General features: G+C 33.7%; 1 protein-coding gene across 1 annotated transcript in view; it reads left to right on the top strand.

Annotated features, from left to right (window-relative positions):
- PEX7 (peroxisomal biogenesis factor 7) overlaps nucleotides 1-20,616 on the top strand; it is a 90,880-nt gene that overhangs the window by 46,486 nt on the left and 23,778 nt on the right. Inside the window, exon 9 of the mRNA XM_036903697.2 lies at nucleotides 19,863-19,962. Coding sequence (XP_036759592.1) covers nucleotides 19,863-19,962 — 100 coding nt within the window. The remainder of the gene's footprint in view (nucleotides 1-19,862; nucleotides 19,963-20,616) is intronic.

Raw genomic sequence — 20,616 nt, 5'->3', positions numbered from 1 at the left:
CTATTTCAGTTATAGCCCATAAATGCTATATATAATATTTTCATTATAATTAAAAAAAATTTTTTAACTTCTCTATTTCCCTTTTCTCCCAAGAGCTGCTTAATAAGAATTTATTTATTCCAGGTGAAAGTTCCTTTTTATTTTTAAACATTTGTTAATAATTTCTAGTTTAATTGCATTGTGATTAGAGAATATTATTTTCAGTCATTGTATTTTATGGAACATACTGACTTTTAAGGGGGACCTAATAAATGATTAGTTTTTGTGAATGTTCTATATGTTATTGGTAAGAAGGTATATTCTTTATTATCACACTGTAAGTACAATATATAACCATAAGCTCTACTAATTGGTTGTTATTCAGATCTTCTGTATCCTTCTTTATTTTGGGTACACCTAGTCTGTTTTGTACTGAGAGTGGGATATTAAAATCTCTTATTACCAGTGCACTTCTATGTATGTCTCCCTGCATCTCTTACAGTTTTTATTTTGTAAATTAGATGATGTGTTATTTGGTGTAGAGCTATTTATAATAGCCATATAGTGAACTGAGACTCATAGCATCAAAGAAAGTCCTTCTCTATCACAGTTAAAGCCTTTTAGTTTAATTTTGCTTTGTCTCTTTTCAGTAGCATTGCCCTTTATGTCATATTGTTTCCACTTTCCAAGTATACCTCTCCCATACCTTTATTTTTAGCTTTTTTAAACCATTTTGTATTTGGTGTATGTCTTGTATAGAGTATATATTTGGGTCTTACTTGGTTAACCGAATCAAAAATTTTTATATTGTAATAGACAAATTTAACCTATTCATATTTCTTGATAAAAATAAGTTTGCTATCAAGTCTGTCATTTTATGTTACGATTATTATACATATTATGTTGTATTTGCTGTTTCTGTATGTGATATTTTTGCTATTGTCTTTCTGGCTCATTCATTTAATTTTTTTATTGAGGTGAGTTTTTATTTGTTTTAATGGTTGCCTTTGGTCTTAAAACCTTTTTAATGCCTTTATTCCCTTGTCTTTAAAAAGGGATTTTTAAATTCAACCATTTATTATCTGGTTTATGAGTTTTTAATGTTATTTCATCCCTAGTTGTTACATATACAGCAATCACTGAGCTTATTGTACTTTCCTTTTTTATTCTCTCCCATTTCCATCAAATTTTGAGTTGTTTTATATATACTTTTTGAGAATATACAGTATAACATAGCACATATCATGATGTTACTCTTCCACTTTTGTTTTCTACTTTGTTTTAGTCTTGGACACAAAACTAAGCATACTAAATACTCATCATCAATCATTTTGCTGAAATTTCTCTGCCATCTTTTGCTTTGATGAAATTTATCTTTTAGTAGATTTCTCAAGGGCTGATGGGTACAGAACTCTTAGGAGATCCTTTGTGTTTAAAACTATTTCTCTATAGCCTAGATACTTGAAGGATAGCCTAGCTGAATACAAACTCCTTGATTTACATTTTTGGGGGAGTTTTTTTGAAATTGCTGTCTCATTTTGCCTTGCTTTCTGCATTGTTTTTGAGAATTCTGATGCCAGTCTAATTCTCTTGTCCTCTTAAGTTATTTGATCATTTTTTCCCTCGAGACCCTGATTGCTGCAGTTCAGTTTTCTCTTCTACAGTTAAAGAGTTCAGGGGGGTTCTTTAAATATGTAGATTCAGTCTTCTTTATTTCCAGAAAGTTTTTTGGATTATAATTTTAATTATTCTGATCCATTGTTATATCTTCTAGAAATAACTCTAATTATAAATAATTTGATCTCTTTTACTTGTCTTCTATATCAAACATTCCTGATACTTCTTTCTTTTTCTCATTTTCATTTGCTTGGTTATTTCTTGGCTAATTTCAATGCCCTTATTATTTTTTTGTGTGAACTTATTCTTTGGGCACCATAGAAATTATTTTGTCTTCATTTCTGATATGATTTTCCCATTTTTCTCCTATTACTTTCTTGTGTTCAATCAGCTGTATTTCTGATTATATTTTTTGCTGTATTTTTTCTTCCTCTACTCTTCAATACAGTTGACACCAGGTGTGTGTGTGGTTTTCCTACACCAAGCATTTCTCCAGTTCTCAATGGACATCAACTGGATGTCTGACAAAGTTAACTTAATTCTGATACTAGGTATCTGGAGATAACATCAGATCCCCCAGGATAAGGGCTCAGTTCCACAAGATTGCCCCCACTTCAATACCAGTTACAAGTCTAGGTTGTCACCTGTACTTACGACAGACTAGCTCTAAATGGGGGTTCCCGTGATGCCCTTCTAAGGATCAGTAATTTGCTCGAATGACTCACAAAGCTCAGGGAACCATTTACTTACATTTGTAAGTTTATTATAAAAAATAAAATAAAGCATAAAGATGAACAGCCAAATGAAGCAGTACATAGGGTGAGATCCAGAAGAGTCCTGAGTGCAGAGCTACTCTCCTCATGGAACTGGGGTGCACCACCATCCCAGCACATGGATGTGTTCTCCAACCTTGAAGGTCATCAAATCTTGTTCAAGAGTAGAGTTTAATTTCCAGCCCTCCTCCTTCTTTGGGAATTCAGTAGGTGCAGCTGAAAGTTCCAACCCTCTAATCAGCTGGTCTTTCTGGTGACCAGCCCCATTCTGAGGCTGGTAGCAACTCCATCATAAGTCATCTCATTAGCATTAACTCAGGTGTGCTCAAAAGGGGCTCCTTTTGAATAACAAAAGACACTCCTATCAATTCCAAGGGTTTTAGGAGCTATGTGCCAGAAATTGGAGACAAAGATCAAATCTATTTTTTTATTATACCACATTGGTCAAAGTCAAGGCTTTCTTTTTATTTCCTCATGTCATCAAGTGCTTGTTTGAAGATATTTAATTCCGTTTAGAATATTATACTACAATTTTCTTTTGCTTCACTGTTTTTTTGAGGTGAATCTTTTGTCAGGTGAATTGTTTGATTTATATCCATTTTATTTTTATTGTAGTATTTTTTTTAATGATGAAGACTTTGTGTGTTTCTGCATATCTTGGACAGGGTTAATGTTGTAGGGTGGTACCTTTCCTTTGTTTTAATCCACTTTTCCCCTTAAACTGTTAACTTTCTTAGAGAACTCCTTGTGTCCTATGCACTTTTAAATATGTAATCTGTGCTGTGCTTTTCAGTGTTTCAGGATGGATTTTCTTTCACCTAAGTCAGTCTTAGACCTGCTTCTAGCTCTTCCTTCTTTGTTTCATTCAGTTTTTCCAGGCTTACAGCTGAAACATAGGAGACAACTCATTGAAAATCTTTTTTTATTTTTATTTTTTACGTGTTAGAAGTTTGGATGTGTTGAAGCCTTGAGTTTTGTGTAGTTTTATTTATCCTTCTACTTGTTCTGTCTTGGGTTTTGTGAAGATACACTGAGTTTTGGATTCTCATGACCTCATTGCCTCAGCTACCCAGGATTCCTTTCTCCTTTACTTCTGAGTCAGTGTTTATATGGCATAAGCTATATAATTTTGTTTGTAAGGAATGTACTTCTAATAGAATAAATTACAACAATGCTTTGGGAGAAATTACATGCCCTAACTTGGTTTTTTTTTTTTTGATTGATCTAATGCAAGCAGTCAGACAAACTGGGAAACATAATCACACTGAGGCCTCCAGCTCTCAATTAAAAGGATACCATAACCAGGTTTTGTTTTTCTAATAGTCTGTGTAAAATAGTAAGGAGAGATTATATAATTTTTAGCATGGGAGCAGAAGAATAGCAACATGGGAAGCAGGAAGAAAACTTGTCAGTTTCTGGCCATCCCCCAAACTTTTCCAAACTAGAACTATGGAGTTAGAGCATTGACTTGAGGTTTGGGTTGTAAATGTGGATTTGAAGAGCATTGACTTACTGATATTCAGCCCATAAGAATGAATAAGCCAAAGGGAGATAATTTTAGAGAAAGAGCAAAAAGACATTATCTTCAGGAGGGAATTAATGTTGGAAGGAAGAAGGGAACAGCCCACCTAAATCAAAGGAGACTGCAGAGCATGAAGTATGTCATAGAAACTGCAGAAGAGAATTTCATCCAGATGCGGATGGCTAGTAATGTGAGATCCTCCAGATAGGCTGAGCAGGATGAAGAGTAAACTTTCAATCTTCTCTGTTACAGTGTTACTTGTGTGCTCAGAAGGCATTTCTAGATGTAGATCTAGTCCTTGAATTTCAAAGACTGTTCTAGTGTTTGGAACTGATCACTGGAGATGGGGCATTAATCTTTTGATGATCTCATTTTTAGTATCCTTAACAGTTTTAATTAGGTCCTTCAGATTTTTAGATCCTGCCAATCAAGGGGCATCTTAAATCCATTTCACTGTTCTGTTTCTAATTAAAGGTGGAAACCTAGTGACTACCTATACTTCCTTTTCAGAATTGTCATTGTGATCTTAATCTACTGGCCACTCCCTGTTTTTTCTATCTACTTAAGCCCCCGTGCATAGCCAGATGGGAAATGCCTTACTTTTGTAGATATGAATTTGTTTCAGGGACATTTATTAAGACTGGGCCTTTGAATGTGACTGCACTACTCTAAAAACTTGTAGGTACCTAACCACACTCAGAAAGCATCACAGTTTGTGGCTCACAGTCTTATTTTTCTCTCCACTTGTAAGAATTTCTCTCCACTGTGCTTCTTTCCTGAATCCTAAGCAAAACTGGAGATTGGAGATTGATGTTTAGTGCTTCTGGGAAGAGAAATGGCATAGGTCATGGTTCTGTAACATACCATAAGATCAGAAGTATCTTAGCTGTATTTGTAAACATTTGGGAAAACTGAAATTTAATTAATAATAAAAGATCTTTCAAATGTATTTGAAAAAGACATTCTGATAGGCAATTTTTCCTATGTAATTTAGAGTCCAGGTTTTTTATATGTAAAATCAAATTAGTAATATCCGTCTTCACAAGCTCACAAAAAAATTATAAAATTTACCTAAGAGGACATACTTGGAGTACTGTGCTGATTTCTTCACTGTTCCCAGCCTTTGCTTCCCTTCTGAAACCACCTCACCAACCCTATTCTGTACACTTTGAGTAAAAGACCTTCTCTCTCTCTTTAAAAAAAAAAAAAAATTTAATTGTAGGGCTCAAGCACAAATTATGTCAATTTCCCTATAAGGCTGCAAATTTATCGAAGTCTGTGCCTCTCTGTTTCCCCTCTGGTTCTCTTGGACATGAGTGCTCTTAATTCCATACACTTCTGTTACTTTCAGGACTCTACTCATGAAATTACCTCTTCTTTCCCCATAGCATCAAGCTGCAGCCGTCCTTTGACTTTATCCTCAGCTTGTGACTTCCTTTATTCTGTTTTCCTTTAACTCCTCTCTCACATTTCTCTTTCCTTCTTAGCCAAGCTGTTAGTGTTCCCTTAAGCTTCCATTCACCAGGGCAATTTATGGCCTTATACCTAGTCAAGCATGAAACCTGGAATTATTTTTTTTCTGAAAAATTGGTAAGTATTTTTGCAATGTAAAGTGGAATAAAACTTAAGCCAAGTTACTCACAGGCAGTATGTAGCAACAACACTGGTTTTTTTCCGCAAATAGAATTTTAATTTTAACATACATATGGCTACTACTAAATTACTGTTTTGCCTCTGTATTAAATGTAATTAGAGGCTAGTAATTGTGTATTTCAGAATAGGATTATCAAACACTTTCTTATGAAAAGAAAATAGAAAAGGAAAATAAAACCATTTTTAAAACTTTGAATTTTGAATATATATATATTATATATATGTATATTTGTAACTGTCAAAACATGATGAGAATATGACTTAAATTGCACTAATGCCTGTGTGAGTTTAGTCTCTCATTATTTGTGTGTGGTGACCACTCATTGGAAAGGTCAGAAATGGTGCATTTTGTGGTGAGTTTTATCCCATGTGATAGGAGTTAAATTTATCCTCTGAATTCAGGATTTTAAATCTCACTAGATTGATGATGTTTTCAGTGCCAGAAAAATCATTTTAACAAAAAGAAAAAGACTAAAGACAAGAAATAAGCAGTAACCTGTTTAATTTTTAGCACTGATGGTTGTATAATTATCACCTTTAGACTTTTTATGACTAGTGTTTGTGACATAAGCTTTTCACATGTAAGCTTCCATTTACTTGCCCATTTTTATATTTTGCTTATTAGTCTTTTAAGCTTAAAAATTTTTGTTTTAAAATAGTTCATATGGTGGGCATTTATAAAAACTGATGGGTATTTTAGTACTATAAAAAGCAAGTTTCATATTTTTAATGTGCATGTATTTTCATATCTAATAAAAAAAGCTTTAAGTCCTTTACATGTATAGTATAGCTCTTTGTTTCACTGAATAAATAATAAAAATCTAAAAATTAATAAGTAACATAGCATTTGAAATTAGTATGGTTTAGACTAAATAAAATCTCCAACCTTTGTGAAAAATATCACATACACATCGGTTCTTTCTAAACTTCACTTCAGATACCACTAAATGTAAACCATATCATAGTGAATTATTTCCTTTTGTCTATGAATGTTATCACCACAGGCTTAGCATATTAGCCTCTCCTGATATCCTCTTCATTAGGTCTACCTTTTTATCTGCGGAGCCACCTTTGCTGTGCCAACCATGCCTAAGCATGTGTTGAGTTCTGAATGCTTGTTTTTGGTTTCCTACCTAGTAGACCGTTCCATAAACACAGAAACCAACAAGCCCTGTGTGCATGACAGCCAAATGAACGTAAACACTACTGTAATTGTGTTCTTTTCATTATGAAGGGCAACATTTGTCTCTTCCACATTGTGGCAGATACTTCTCAGATATTTAAAGATAGAACTTTTATAAATTGATAGAGCTGAAGTGATTAGTTAAGCCTCAGAGTAGCACTCTTTAGTTTCATGATGTTTTTATCAATATTCTAAAATTTAAAACATTTTATCAATGCTCTTGGTAAAAATAAACCAAAGAGCAATTTTTTTTTAGATTTATAGAATTGTTGGCAAGAAAAATACCAGGTAAATTTTAATTCCAATGTTTTTAAACTACTTATCCACAGCTTGTATGCTATAAAACTCCCTGCCTATACCAGCAACTTTAATGTTTCCAACTCAACTGTTAACACTTTTTGATTGCAGAATGGTACAGCTGTATTCTGCTTTAAAATTCAGGTACTTTTATAGAATGTCTGTTATCTGACAGCCATTGTAATAGTTTGAAATATATTGCTGAGGAAATGATAGAAGCAAAGGCTTGGGGAAAAGTGGAAGAACCCTTTGGTGAGCCCTGAGCATGCCATTTGAGTTGGTGTAGTAGGAGATATGTAGTCCCAAATACAGATCTGGAGTGTGGAGGACACATGTTAAATGGACTAACTGAGGGTTGGGTAACATTCCTGGGTAACACGAGTTAGGACTGCAACCTCTGGAGCCAGAGTGCCTTTTACTATCTTTATAAATTTGAACAAGTTATTTTAAAACTGTGTGGCTCAATGTTCTTATCTGTAAAATGGAGATAATAGTAGTCCTCACCACACAGGATTGGTATGAGGTTAAATGGGTTAATACACACAAATGCTGGCGCATAGTAAGTGCTATATAAGTGTTTTGCTATCATAGTCATTATTGGATATTGACAGAAGAGCGTCTCATTGAGGTTGAGGCCCATTTCAGCTACTCTTCAAAAGTGAGCTAAGCATTTTTATTTTGTGGCAACAAAAGCAGACAGCCTCAACCTAGGCTTTTGTTCCCTGCCTCCTTGGAGTTCAGTTTCTTGGTGACAGTGTCAAACTTTTTGTCAATATGTCCAGTACATAACTTGTAAATTCATAGATCCACTACTGAATTCTTAAAGTATAAATAGAAGGTAACAATAGTTTTATCAGTGCTTCTCTTGTTTATAAGATCAGATAATGATGCCATTTGAGTTTATTAACAGTTTATTATTCAACATAAAACACAGTGAGGGATGACCAGTGGTGTGCTGGTAAAATTTTAACACTCAGCTCTTGAGGCAGGTTGAGGGGAAGCTGATCTGTAGTGTTTGAAATATGAGTTCAGTGGTGTAAATACTCCCACCATGGCTGATATCCAGATACTCCCACTGTGGCCACCATATATCACCAGTGTGATGGTGGTAAACATGGTGCGGGAAGAGTTGTGCACCGTCAGCTCTCAACCAGTACAGACTGGCTCCCGCACACCACTGGGGCTGGCCCTAGACCTAGATGATTGCTATCTTATACTTAGTGATTTTTAAAAACTTCTGTAATTACATGTGCATATATATTCATTTTCATTGAAAAGTGCCTGGAAATGTATATACAAGATAAACTTTAAACATTTTCTGCCTCCTCTCTACTGTTCTATCCCCTTGGCAGAACATTTTCTCCCTTCAGTGCATCTTAGGTGCTTAGAGCTCTCATACAGTCTCTGTGGCCTCTCAGACCATTCTTTATTATTATTAAGGTATTATTGATATACAACCTTATGATGGTTTCACATAAACAACACAGTGGTTTCGACATTCACCCATATTATCAAGTTCTCACCCCCTTCATTGCCTCAGACCATTCTTACTCATTTATTGATACGGAGGTAAAAGGACCTGCAGCTTAATGTGTATGTTTTCCTGGTTACATTTGCCCTTTAAGTTAAACCTGCAGTAATTCTTAGCAGGGGCATATTTGGTTTTATGCAATGGTGGGGGACACTGTTGGCGTTTAATGGCAGGGACCAGGCATAAGGTCCTGTAATGGCCATGATAATGCCTATATTTAGGACTGGGCTCCTCTTCCTCCAGTGTCAGTAGTGCCTCTGTTGAACTGGGTTCCAGCAGTAGGAACACCAACTGGGATAGGTCCAGGAGAAGAGTCTTCTTTATGCCTCAGGTTCTTCCACATCAATATCTGTTCTCATATTTAACTTCCTATTTTTGATAAGCTATGTCTAGTTTACAAAGCATATTGACATATAATAATTCCTTGAATCCATACAGTACTGCTCTGGGGGTGTGCTCATTTTATCCAGAAGACAGTTGACTCAGAGAAGTGGAAGGGCAGGCTGATATCACATATCTGGCAAGTAATAGAGCCAAACTTGAACCTAGATTTCCAAATCTGGTGTGTTTTTATATTATTTGATACCTGAAAACTTCGGGTAAACCCAAGCCTTTATATATTTCTAAATATGTCTAATTTTGCTCTGTTATGTAAGCATTTTCCCCATTGGGACTGTATTGCCAAAATACAATATTGCTTCTAATATCTATAATCATTTCAGGATTGAAGTATTCCATACCCTATATAATTGAGTCTTGACAATGATGGCTGTAAAAAATGTTATGTGCCATAACTTTATCTTAACAATTATAGATTGAAAACCTTTCAGAATATATGTATATAGAGATATGTGTAAATATACACATACACACAGGCATATGTATATACATTTTTACCAAAAAATGTTTGGAAAGATATAACTAGAATTTAAAGGTTACTGATGGATGGGATTTCAAGTATCCTTAACATAAATTTTTATTTTCTTTAAGTGGGATATAACTTAGGAACACAATCTTAAATCTTCCTTAACAAAAATCTAACCACCTGTGGCCACGGCTGACATTGTATCAGTTACAGAACTGCCTGTAATACAAAACTGTCCTGAGGAACTGTGGCCCTAGAAAGTTTTATTTTATAGTTTCTTTCACTTTTTGTGTTTTCTCTATGCTGCTTTACTTCCAGCTGTCATGTTTTTTTTTTACTTTTATATGTACTTTTTAAAATCTTCTCACTGAATAAAAAACATGGATTTAAAAATAGCCATTTATTACATATACACACTTTTCTTTGTTTTTTGTTTTTCTATTTTGGGTTGTTGGTCCTCCCCAAAGTTATATTCCTAAATAAGTATAATGTTACTATAATAAGTACATATCAGATTATCTGTCATTTGATGAACTATATTATTATGTTATTAAAGTATATTTGAGTCCTAGGGCACAAATAATAAATATTCCTGAAAAGCACAATATAGTTTAACTTAAATTATGTAACTTCACAGTTTTATTGGGAGAGATTTGACAATCTAGGACCAAAACTTGGTAAATCTCATAAACTATAACTTAATAAAATTCCAAGTTAAGAAGAAGATGAGAGAGAAGTACTAAATGGAGGGCAGGAGGTTATCCAGAATCAGTACTATCCCACCTCACCTCTGCTTGCTGGAGACATTTGGAAAGGTCTATGGGTTAGAAATCGGTTGTGTGGTAGGGTGAGCATATGGTCCTTTGAGTCCATCAGGATTCGGCTGAAAGGCTGACTCTTCCATTTACCAGCTGTGAAATACAGGAAATGATTCCTGCCTTGCAGGGATGTTCAGAGGATTAAGTGAAACTATCTGTAGACACTCTTGGCACATAGTAAGTGTTCAAACAAATAGGTTTTTAAAATGAGAATATTAATAGTAACAAATTTTCTCTTCTAAAATGTAGGTACAGTAGGGAGGGTTAAGGTGTTGATCATTCATGCCTTACCTAGGATTACTTTAATAAGATAATTATGTTGCTTAAAGCCACCAAGGAGCTTTGTGAATGGTAATTCTTGTTACATTGTCAAGTTGAGGTGGGGGAAACATGCTTTGTGAATATGGTACAGCGTGAACCGGAACAGTGGGTGCACTGTACAAAGCTGAATTTTATTCAAATGCAAATCACATGAATACTTCTATTTCAATTCAACCTCTGTTTTCTTCGAAATTATTATATAGTAAGTATATATTTGCTTAAAAAATGGTTTCTTAGGGAGGCAGCATGATGTAATAGAAAAGTAGATATAGTTTAAAATTCTGTATTTGCCATTAGTAACTATATTCAATCTCTTATAAAGTCACTTGGCCTCCCTGAGCTGTTGTGTCCTCAGTCATAAAACATACTGTTGTAAGGTTTAAATGTCAATGTATGCAGGGCTGTTCACACAGTGACTGGCCCACATCAAGCACTCAGTAAATTTTAGTTTCTTTTCTTTTTCATTCACATATATTCCTCAAATTTTGTATTTATCACCATCACTATAAATACATGCTCTTACACTTCTGACCAAAATTGTTAAAAATAAGCAGATCACAAAAAGACACTGAAATCATGATGTCTGCAATGTATTTTTAAATGGTTCAGCAAAAACACTATTTTATATGTGTATGTGTAGAGAGAGAAAGATAAAGCAAATGTGGCAAAATTTTGAAAATTGGTGAAGCTAGATGAATGATATAGGGGTGGCCATTATATTCTTTGAATTTTTCTGTCAGTTTGTAATTTTCAAAATAAAAACATGAGAAGTAAGCTGTTTTTGCTTGTGTAAATAAGGCACTGAAAATGTTTCTTACAAACACTTTAATATAATACTTAATGATATTGTTTAATTGTAAAGTAAGACAATCACTTCATTATATTGCATAAGCAGGAAAATAGTCTTTGATTGTAGTAAACTTAGAATCTTAACAAAGCAGGAAATACAGAAATACCTTTTATCTTTGTCACATTTACTCTCATGGGATTTGCCTTTATATAGTAAGTGTCTTAACTTTGGTGTGGTTGATAGGCTTTTTTGATCCTTATGTTTATTAGCACAGAGATTTCCATGGGCAGGTACTTCTCTTTCTCTCCTTCCTTGTAAAAAAAGGTCAGCCAAAGTAAACAGATAGTATAGCTGAATATGTACTCTGTCTCACAAACCTTTCATTTCAACTTTACCTAGTCCCCCTTACCCACAAAAAAAAAGGTCAGTCAAAGTAAATAGATAAGAAATGTGGCTGAATTGTGAGCTCATATGCAGCTTCCAAATGATCATTTTACCTCATCGTTTAAGACAGTTGTTTTTAATTCTTCCACATTTGTTTATCAAACCACAAGATACTAATTGTTAGCATTTGAAAGAACTGTGATTGAATTCTTAAAATGACCAAAGAATTGTTTAATGTTCTATGACTTTCAGATATCTTAGATATAAATAAATGTGTTTGTAACTCTATCACAATTTTTGCTTCGTGGCAAAGGCTCACCAAACTTAACCATGATATTAGGAAAGCGTCTTAATGTAGTTGCCTTTGGTTACCTTTTTAAGAATAAAAGTATTTGCATTTGCATATTTGTTTAATTTTTTAAAGCATATTTTAGTACTGAATGTATTTTGTATTAATAAAGCGCATTGTCTGATTAGAGGGTAGGATTGTCTGTTTCATTGTTTTGTCTCTAGTACCTGGGGACATGGTTATACTAAGTAAATGTTTATAAATGCAAGTGAATTAAAATTATGTGAAAAATTATGATAACCTTTGGTCATGCTATAAAAGCCTGCAAACAATTGTATTTCAATACAGTTTGAAGTAGTCATTAATAAAACAGAATTTTAAGTGGGAAGTCCTGCTGGGATAAGAAAGTGATATTTTTCAAGGAGAAAACTTGCTGTTTTGTTGTGTTTAAGACCATAGTGACTAGATCACAAAATTTTACTATTTAACAAATTTGGAACTATTGTATTGGTATCCTGACTGTTAACTAGAGTTACAGATAGATCTGCTGGGTTTTTTTTCTATAATCAATTGTAATATGCAATTTACTAATAAATCTTTGAGCTTCATATGTCAAAGGATTAAGATATTTGTATCTATGAAGCATTGACTCCCAAGTTTACTGATAATATTGGTGTTTTTATATATCTCAAAAGAATTTTTCCATTTGACTTTTTTAAATTAGAAAATTCTTATGTTAATTATTGTCATACTGAAAAGATCTTTTGGGAAGTGAAGAATCATTTTGCAAGTTAAGTGACAGGTGAAAAGTGAAAATAATTTGCTGTGAAATGGAAGAGCATGCATTAGTTAGAAAGCAACTTGTGAGACTTGATTTTAAATACCTTGATGTATAACTGTAGAACATTCTCAGAATTATTTAGTACTAACATTTTTCTTTAAGAATGAAACCAAAATCATGTCTAATTCATAACCTACTGTAAGCTCATGAAGAAATAAAAGGAGGGAGGAATGCCAAGCCTTAGCTTAATGCAGTATAAGTCACTGCTTTGAACTCTGAATTGTGCTGATTAGTTCCAACTAAAATTTATGGAGTTTGTCAGTAATCTGCATTACAATTAAAAAATTCTGTTGTACAGTTTCAATAAGACAACTGAGTGGATTTTGCTATATATGTTTACATTTTCTAATGTAGATATTGCTTTACCTCAACCTCAATAGTAGAAAGTCAAAAGATAATAACTGAAAATGAATCTGTGCAGTTGCAGTTTTTAAGAAAAAGGATATCAAGCAGAAAATTTAAGTGTTTCTCTTAGTTATTTGCACACTTAGTAAGCCTATATATTTAGATCAACTGGGTGCTATGCATCAGCTGATAGTAGTTTACTCTGTCCCTTAAGAGCTCAGGGATAAATAATGCCCCTTTAGTCTGTCCTGAAACCCCAGTCTAGAATGTGACAGCAGTAAGTATTCTAAAATTGAATTCATAGAGATTTGACACTAATAGAATGAACCATATAGAGAAAAACCAGTAATTGTTCATCTGTTTTCATCTTAGACAAAATTCAGCAGTGTCCCTTATTTTTCTCCACTGTTAGGGCAGGTGTCACGTGCATGTGTGCGTGCTTGTGTGTAAAACAGAAATCATCTTGCCCTAGCTTACATAGCAAAGGGGAAAGAGGGGCTTACTCCATTTCATCATAATAAATTTAAGCCCAGGAACCACATACCACAAAGCTGGAGTACTCTGAAACAGAAGAATACTACCTGCTAAATGAAAAATAGATGATTAATTTTAAAGAGTTATTGAAAAGTTTTCGAAGATGACTTTTTTGAATGTTTTCAGGATCTGGGATCCCTCAAAACAACAGAGCAGGAGTGGGCCAGGCCTGAGGAAGGCCCTGAACTGCTCTACTCAGAGTGCCTGCTTCATCATTCCTCCTCGTTCTGCAGACTAATTTTTTTTTCTTTTTTCCCTGAAGCTTTCATGTCCAGTCACCAGAAAAGAAACAGAATTATTTGATCTGCTGCTCTGTGTCTGTTTTCTCTCGCCCACTTCCATTGGTGTCTGTCTTCCTGTCTGCCTCACCCCCGGCACTGTGTGCAGGTTCTGCTGCAACCTCATCTGATCCCATTATTGTCTGCACTGCTGTGAAATTATCTTTTGCTCTAGGTAGCTGCATGTTAGTGCCAGTTACAGTCCACATGTCCATAGACTATTCTTACCCATGAGGTTTTGATAGTATTTCATGAGTACATGGCGTTCTTCCCATTTTGTTACTTGCATAGGCAGATATTTGTTTAAAAGTTTATGGCAAAATTATTAGAGTTTGTACCAGCAAACAGTAAACAAACTGTAGGAATTTTTCTTTTTTCCTTTATTTTCTCTTCTTGAGATACCGCATTCCTCAGTAAGTCATCCTGCATCCCTGTGGAGAGCAGCCATAAATACTCTCAGAGCAAGCCTTCCATTAGCTAATGGTTTTCTTTAATTTGTCAGAGTACTCCAGCTTTGTGGTATGTGGTTCCTGGGCTTAAATTTATTGTGATGAAATGGCATAAGCCCTTCTATAATACTGGCTTAATTAAAGGCTTAATTGAAATATTATTATAAATTAATTTTGATAGAGGAACTTAATTCTAGAACTTCATTGTATTTAGCCTTTCAAGTTTGTATATATGATATGGTTTCTAGATATTTGTGATTGAGTGTCCTAAAAGTCATCTTTGAAAATTTTTCAGTAACTCTTTAAAATTAATCATCTATTTTTCATTTAGCAGGTAGTACTTTTCTGTTTTAAACTTATTTTTATTATTACCCAAAACAACTCTCCAATCCAGTCATGCCAATCAATGAGCATTACTACGCAACAAATATTTTTTAGTTAATGAATGAATTTGGTTCTTTATAAAATTGTTTTGCTGGTCTGTAATTTCTCTTTTTTAATCCCCTCTAATAGGAATACTGACAATAAAATAAATAATAAGCCTGTAATTCCATATGTTCTACTCAGGGGGGGATTCACCTCAAAAGGATGGAAACCTGTGAGGTTACAAAAAGAGGGGATCAGTTGAGTGCTGGATGAGAGGATCCAGTAAGTATATATAAAAATATTAAATGAGAGAAAGGAAAAGCCCTGAATTCCTTGCCATGGGGGTTCAGATTTATTTTAACTTGTAATATCCTTAGGGTTTTGCTTTTGACTGTAAGTTGGCAGACTAACCAAGTCTTGGTATGGGCTTTAGCTTATGGAATTTTCATGTAGTTTGAGGAGTTTGGGGGAAGGCCTGACTTGACTTGATCCAGGTCCATTTGAACTTTTAGCCTGTTGGTCAAATTTACCTGAAGAATCCCAGATCCTGCTCACCTATATTCCAGATTCCCTGGCATGGCCCAGGCTAGAGAAAAAGTAAATGGCAACATCTTCCAGTAGAAAAGTACTGGACATCATGCTTGTAGAGTCTGTGCTTTGGGGTTACGATTTATTACTGTGCATTGCTTAATTTCTTTGAGCATATTCTCCTCATTTCTTCAGTGAGAATAATTATGCCCTTTGCATCTACTGTGAAAAGTTTTTGGACTGATCAAAAACAGTTTAAGATCATGGGAAGGCACTATGAAAACTGTGTTAAGTTTTTCTTTCTGTGGATAGTTTGTGTAAAGTGGGAAACCCAGTTTTGGATCATCTTTGTTCTTTATTATTGGGAAGTTGCAACTAACACTGATACTGTTCTGTTTTTTAGCAATTAAAAAGTAGGCTTTTCTGCTTAGTCTGCTGAGTTCATCAAACTATATGGGGTAATAGTGTTACTTTTCCTGTGAAAATCTTTGCCTATAAGTTGCCTCTGATATGTTTGTTTCTTCCCAAAGTTCTGCCTTCACTAGTGGTTAGAACCACAGTGTATTAATAAAACCTTACCAGTAGCAACCGACTAGGGTGTGGTCCTGGGACCAGCAACATCAAGCATTATTGATCATTTGTGCTCATCACTATAGAGGACACCAGACCCAAGCAGTGCACACAGAGGGAATTATGATTGTGCAATTGGCTTAAATTTTTAAAAACACAACTATATTTAATATATATATATATATGTAAGGTATTAAAAAGTAGTCAGAACTTTTTCCCATCTTTTTACTGTAGTTAGGAAAGACAAAGAATTGCTGACTAACTTATCAGTTGAGGCCAGGAAAGGAAAAGGAAGAACTTTGAAAAAGATTTTAAGTCTTCTACTGAATTCATGTGTTGGCTAAATTTCAAAAGTGTTAGTATAGAGATTTGAATTTATATTTTTGTAAAGTAAAAAGTAGTTTAATTCAGCTTAATTTGAAAAATAGTTTTGAAGTTTTATTTAACAGTAACAGTGTTAAAAATATGCGGAGTCAGAAAGCAAAAGGAACTCAAACAAGACTCTATACTGTGATGAATTTTTCTCTCTCTAAATCTCCAATTTAAATGAAAAATGTTCTACAGTTCTGCAATATTTTTAATCATTGGAGGCCTGTCCAATATGTTTGCTTCCCATGAGAGAACATAAATAGTGATTTCATCTGCAAAGAGACAAAAAGGCACCAACTGGACCAAAACAAACATTTCACTTAAAAATAATATGCCTTATTTGACCACTTACTGATATATGTAGCCTGACTTCTCTCAATCAAAAGGAGCCCATTTTACTTGTATGGAAGGCACATGAAGGCCCTCAGATAAATAGAACTTAAGGGACCCTTGAGTCCAGAAGAAGATTGCAAGGAAAGACCTTGCCTACTTACCTAGTTGCAAATGTGAGAAAACCAGGAAAAAAACACTCACCTCCTCCTTAAAACTCACTCCTTTCTGGTAGAACTTGAATGGAGATTCATAGAAAAATCTGGAAGCATACACATTGAACTCTTAACAATGGTTGCCATGAGAGAGTCAAATGAGGAAAGAAATACATATTTATTTTGTTACTAATAAAGTCATTAACAATAAATAAATTATTTTACATTGATTAGCTTTTGGCCTTCCTAACTTATTTAGCTTTGTGTAATTTACTGAATCGGTATTTTTGATAAGATATTTTAGTTTACCAAAAATTATTTAAAATTTTTATATATTAATTTTTCTGATTTTTCTGGCTCCTGATCCCCTTGAGGTTGAGAAAATTGAAGCTTATGTCCTATTTAGCAAATCCTCTCGGGGCAAAAGCTAGCCTCATTGTTCCATTTACCACTCTGGTTCCAGTCTTTACATAGTTTTTACCTGAGTGTTCCTCACTGATGCTTTCATGAAATTTTTGTACGAGTTTTAATTGTTGTCACTAAAAATGTTGATCTAGATACCTAGACAGCCATTCTCCTGGAAATGAGCGTCTCATAATTTTGGCACCATGATATTCACTTTGTATATTACATAATTTCCATCAGGCTATGAAATGGTGTAATTGCTTTTATGTCATTCATTGACCCTCTCTTTGCCAAATAGAATCGTTAGCATTTCAGCATCTTGTTTGATGAGTTTTTTTCCAAAATGCAGATAAATGTTTGATTGTTTTTCCTAGTTAAAATTATGGTGGGTGTGATACTGTGGTGTGGAACTGTGTGGGGCATTGACTGCCCATGAAGCTATGTATTAGAGCAAATTCAAATTGATTTTTTGAATAGAATCTTAGTCTCCTGCATATGTGAATTCCCTTAGCACACTTTTAAGCTAGAGTTGGGTTGTTTCACCATATGACCTTGTTAGGCATCCTAGTTTTTTAAGGGCTACCTTCTTGTCCTCAGTGAAGTCTTAAGGATAATACTTAACTGGCTGAAAACAACAAAAATTGCATTCCAGGAAGTTGGCAGTAGGATACAAACAAAATTTTTGTTGCTTTTTTATTATCCTTAAAAACTTCTATTGAAAGAAACCAAGTTTTATGTTTTGTCTAAAGAGTGTTTAACCCACCCATTATACTGAAATAAATTCTAAATCCCAAGTTAAGTCAGAGAGTAAAATACCTGAGTTAAATTGACCTTCCCATTAAATGATTGTATGAAGCTGCCCTTTGGGGTGATGTCATTGACTCTTGAGTAGAAGCTCATGAAACATCTCTGTTGTTTCCTTAAGAGATATGGAGGATGCTTTTCATTACATGAGCCTAGGAGTTCTTTCCATTAACTCCCAAGGGTGTATTTCCTTCTGTAATTTCCAAGGGCAATTTGGTTTTAGCCCCTATGAATTCAGGGTCTAATTATGTCTCCTTTTTTCTTTTGACTGTTGGAAGGCTTAGCATCTCGAGGTTCCCCCTTGTCAAGCATATACAACTTCATGGAATATATTTTTGTATACCAATTTCATTGCAGGTTTGAATTTACTTTTTTACCTTTACTTTTCCTTTAACTCATTTTTTTGGTCATAATATATGCACATTTTTAAAACCATTTAAAATATTTTTTGGAGCATCGTGGGTATATACAAAATCATTTATTGTTTCAAATAATGCTAATCACCGAATAACATGTTTTAGAAACAATATGATGTAATTATATATTTACTGTTGTTTATATGAACATTATCAGATCTAGAAAATTAGATTTCTGTACAATTTCTGTCTCTAGACTGAAAGCAACAAACACAGAAAGGCAATCAAGACCACTATTATGATTTCTGAGAAGGACTGACTGCAACTTGTTCCCTCATTTGTTTGAACAGGCAAATTTTCGAAAGTAAAATCACTCTGCCTAAGTATTTTGTAGATTTTCAGTTATCTGATAAATGAGCTATTTATTCATTGTTTCTCTGGTACTCACACAGTGGATTATCCATAGCAACAATCCTTTTCAAACTTAATAAGGCCAACTCTGTATTTATAAGGGAAATAATACCACCAGGTTAAACAAACTGTGACTGCTGTTTCTGTGTATTTACTCTCTTTCAAAGAGGTCTGCTAATCCTCAGTGTGTTCCCTGTTGTAGATCATTAGAGAAGCTGATTGGGATATGACTATATGATTCTGAAAGTGACCTTTTTTATGGTGTGTTTAGAGTCAAATAAGAAAGATGATGAGCAAATAAAGCTTAAGAAATAAAGTACTGTTTTTTATGTTGAATATAGGGCCAAATTCTTCTTTGTACAGTAGAAATCAGAGATATATTATGGTAAATATTGCCACTTGCAGTCTATAGAGGGTAAATAGAGTGCTAATTGGCCCAGGAAAACACATTTCAGTTTTTCTTGACTCTAGAAATTACACTGATGTGGAATCTGTAAGAAAGGCTATGCCTCTAAAGAAAGATAGTTTCAGAATTACAAACCTTTTTTTAAGAGAACAGATTCTTTTAAAGAATTTGAATTGCTGTTGAAATGTAAATTAAACTAAGATCTTTTCATGTCAGTTGTTGAGAAACGAAGTAGTATTTAAAATCACAAAATGTTAGAGTTCATTTAATCCAGTATCCTTATTTTACAGCCACAGATGCTTTTAGAAATTGCTACAGAAGCGTAGTGTTTATTATCTCAAATGTCTTTGTACAATACAAAAAAATATTTAATTGAAACTTGTTAGGCATCCATCTTACAAGGTATACTAATGGGAATGTAAGAATATAATCATCTTCTACAAGGGTAGATCGATTAATAATTATATATATGCATATATATATATATATATATATATATATATATATAAAAGAATGGAGTCAATTTTTCTTTATTAAATTTTTATATAGATAAGTAGTAGGGCTCTGCATTTATGAATTGGTTGAACCTGTTTTGATGAAATCTTTTATTACATTAAATACCTGTTTTTTTCTTAAATAAATTTTTTTGGTATTTTTGGTACTTAAATTATTTCTTTTTGTTTGTATTCACAGATTCTGGAACTTTTCAAAGCCTGACCCTCTTCTTGAAACAGTGGAACATCATACAGAGTTTACTTGTGGTTTAGATTTCAGTCTTCAGAGTCCTACTCAGGTAATGGGTGCAATCTCCTGATGTTTTAGAAATTAGACTAAAGGAAAATCCCATTTCTCATTGTTATGTTCTTGAATTTAAATGAATATATCGGTTTCTTCTTATTTTAGGAATTTAAGACATAATTCTGATGTAATTTAAAATATTCTCATTAGACATTAGAATAGTCTGATTAGCATTAGAATAATTATTTTTAAATGGTTTAATAGCATCTAAAAAGAGAAGAACTGAAATAGTGATGGGTGAAATGGCATTACTTTTAATGTAAATATAATGTGCTTAAAATGCACTAGTTCCTTTTCTGAGAAATATATTTATTATAGATGATTTTTTTTTTTTTTTGTAGATAATTATTTTTTATTGAAGGGTAGTTGACACACAGTATTACATTACATTAGTTTCAGGTGTACAACATAGTGATTCAACATTTATATACATGATAATTCTAGGTACCAGCTATCACCATACCAAGTTGTTACAATATTTTGACTATATTCCTTATGCTATACATTACATCCCGGTTACTTATTTATTTTACAATTGGAAGTGTGTACTTTTTTTGTTTGTTTGTTTGTGAGGGCATCTCTCATATTTATTGATCAAATGGTTGTTAACAACAATAAAATTCTGTATAGGGGAGTCAATGCTCAATGC

The sequence above is a fragment of the Manis pentadactyla genome, chromosome 12 (assembly GCF_030020395.1).
Source record: "Manis pentadactyla isolate mManPen7 chromosome 12, mManPen7.hap1, whole genome shotgun sequence".
In the NCBI taxonomy this organism is placed as follows: domain Eukaryota; kingdom Metazoa; phylum Chordata; class Mammalia; order Pholidota; family Manidae; genus Manis; species Manis pentadactyla.
This window is presented reverse-complemented; position numbering and strand designations above follow the sequence as displayed.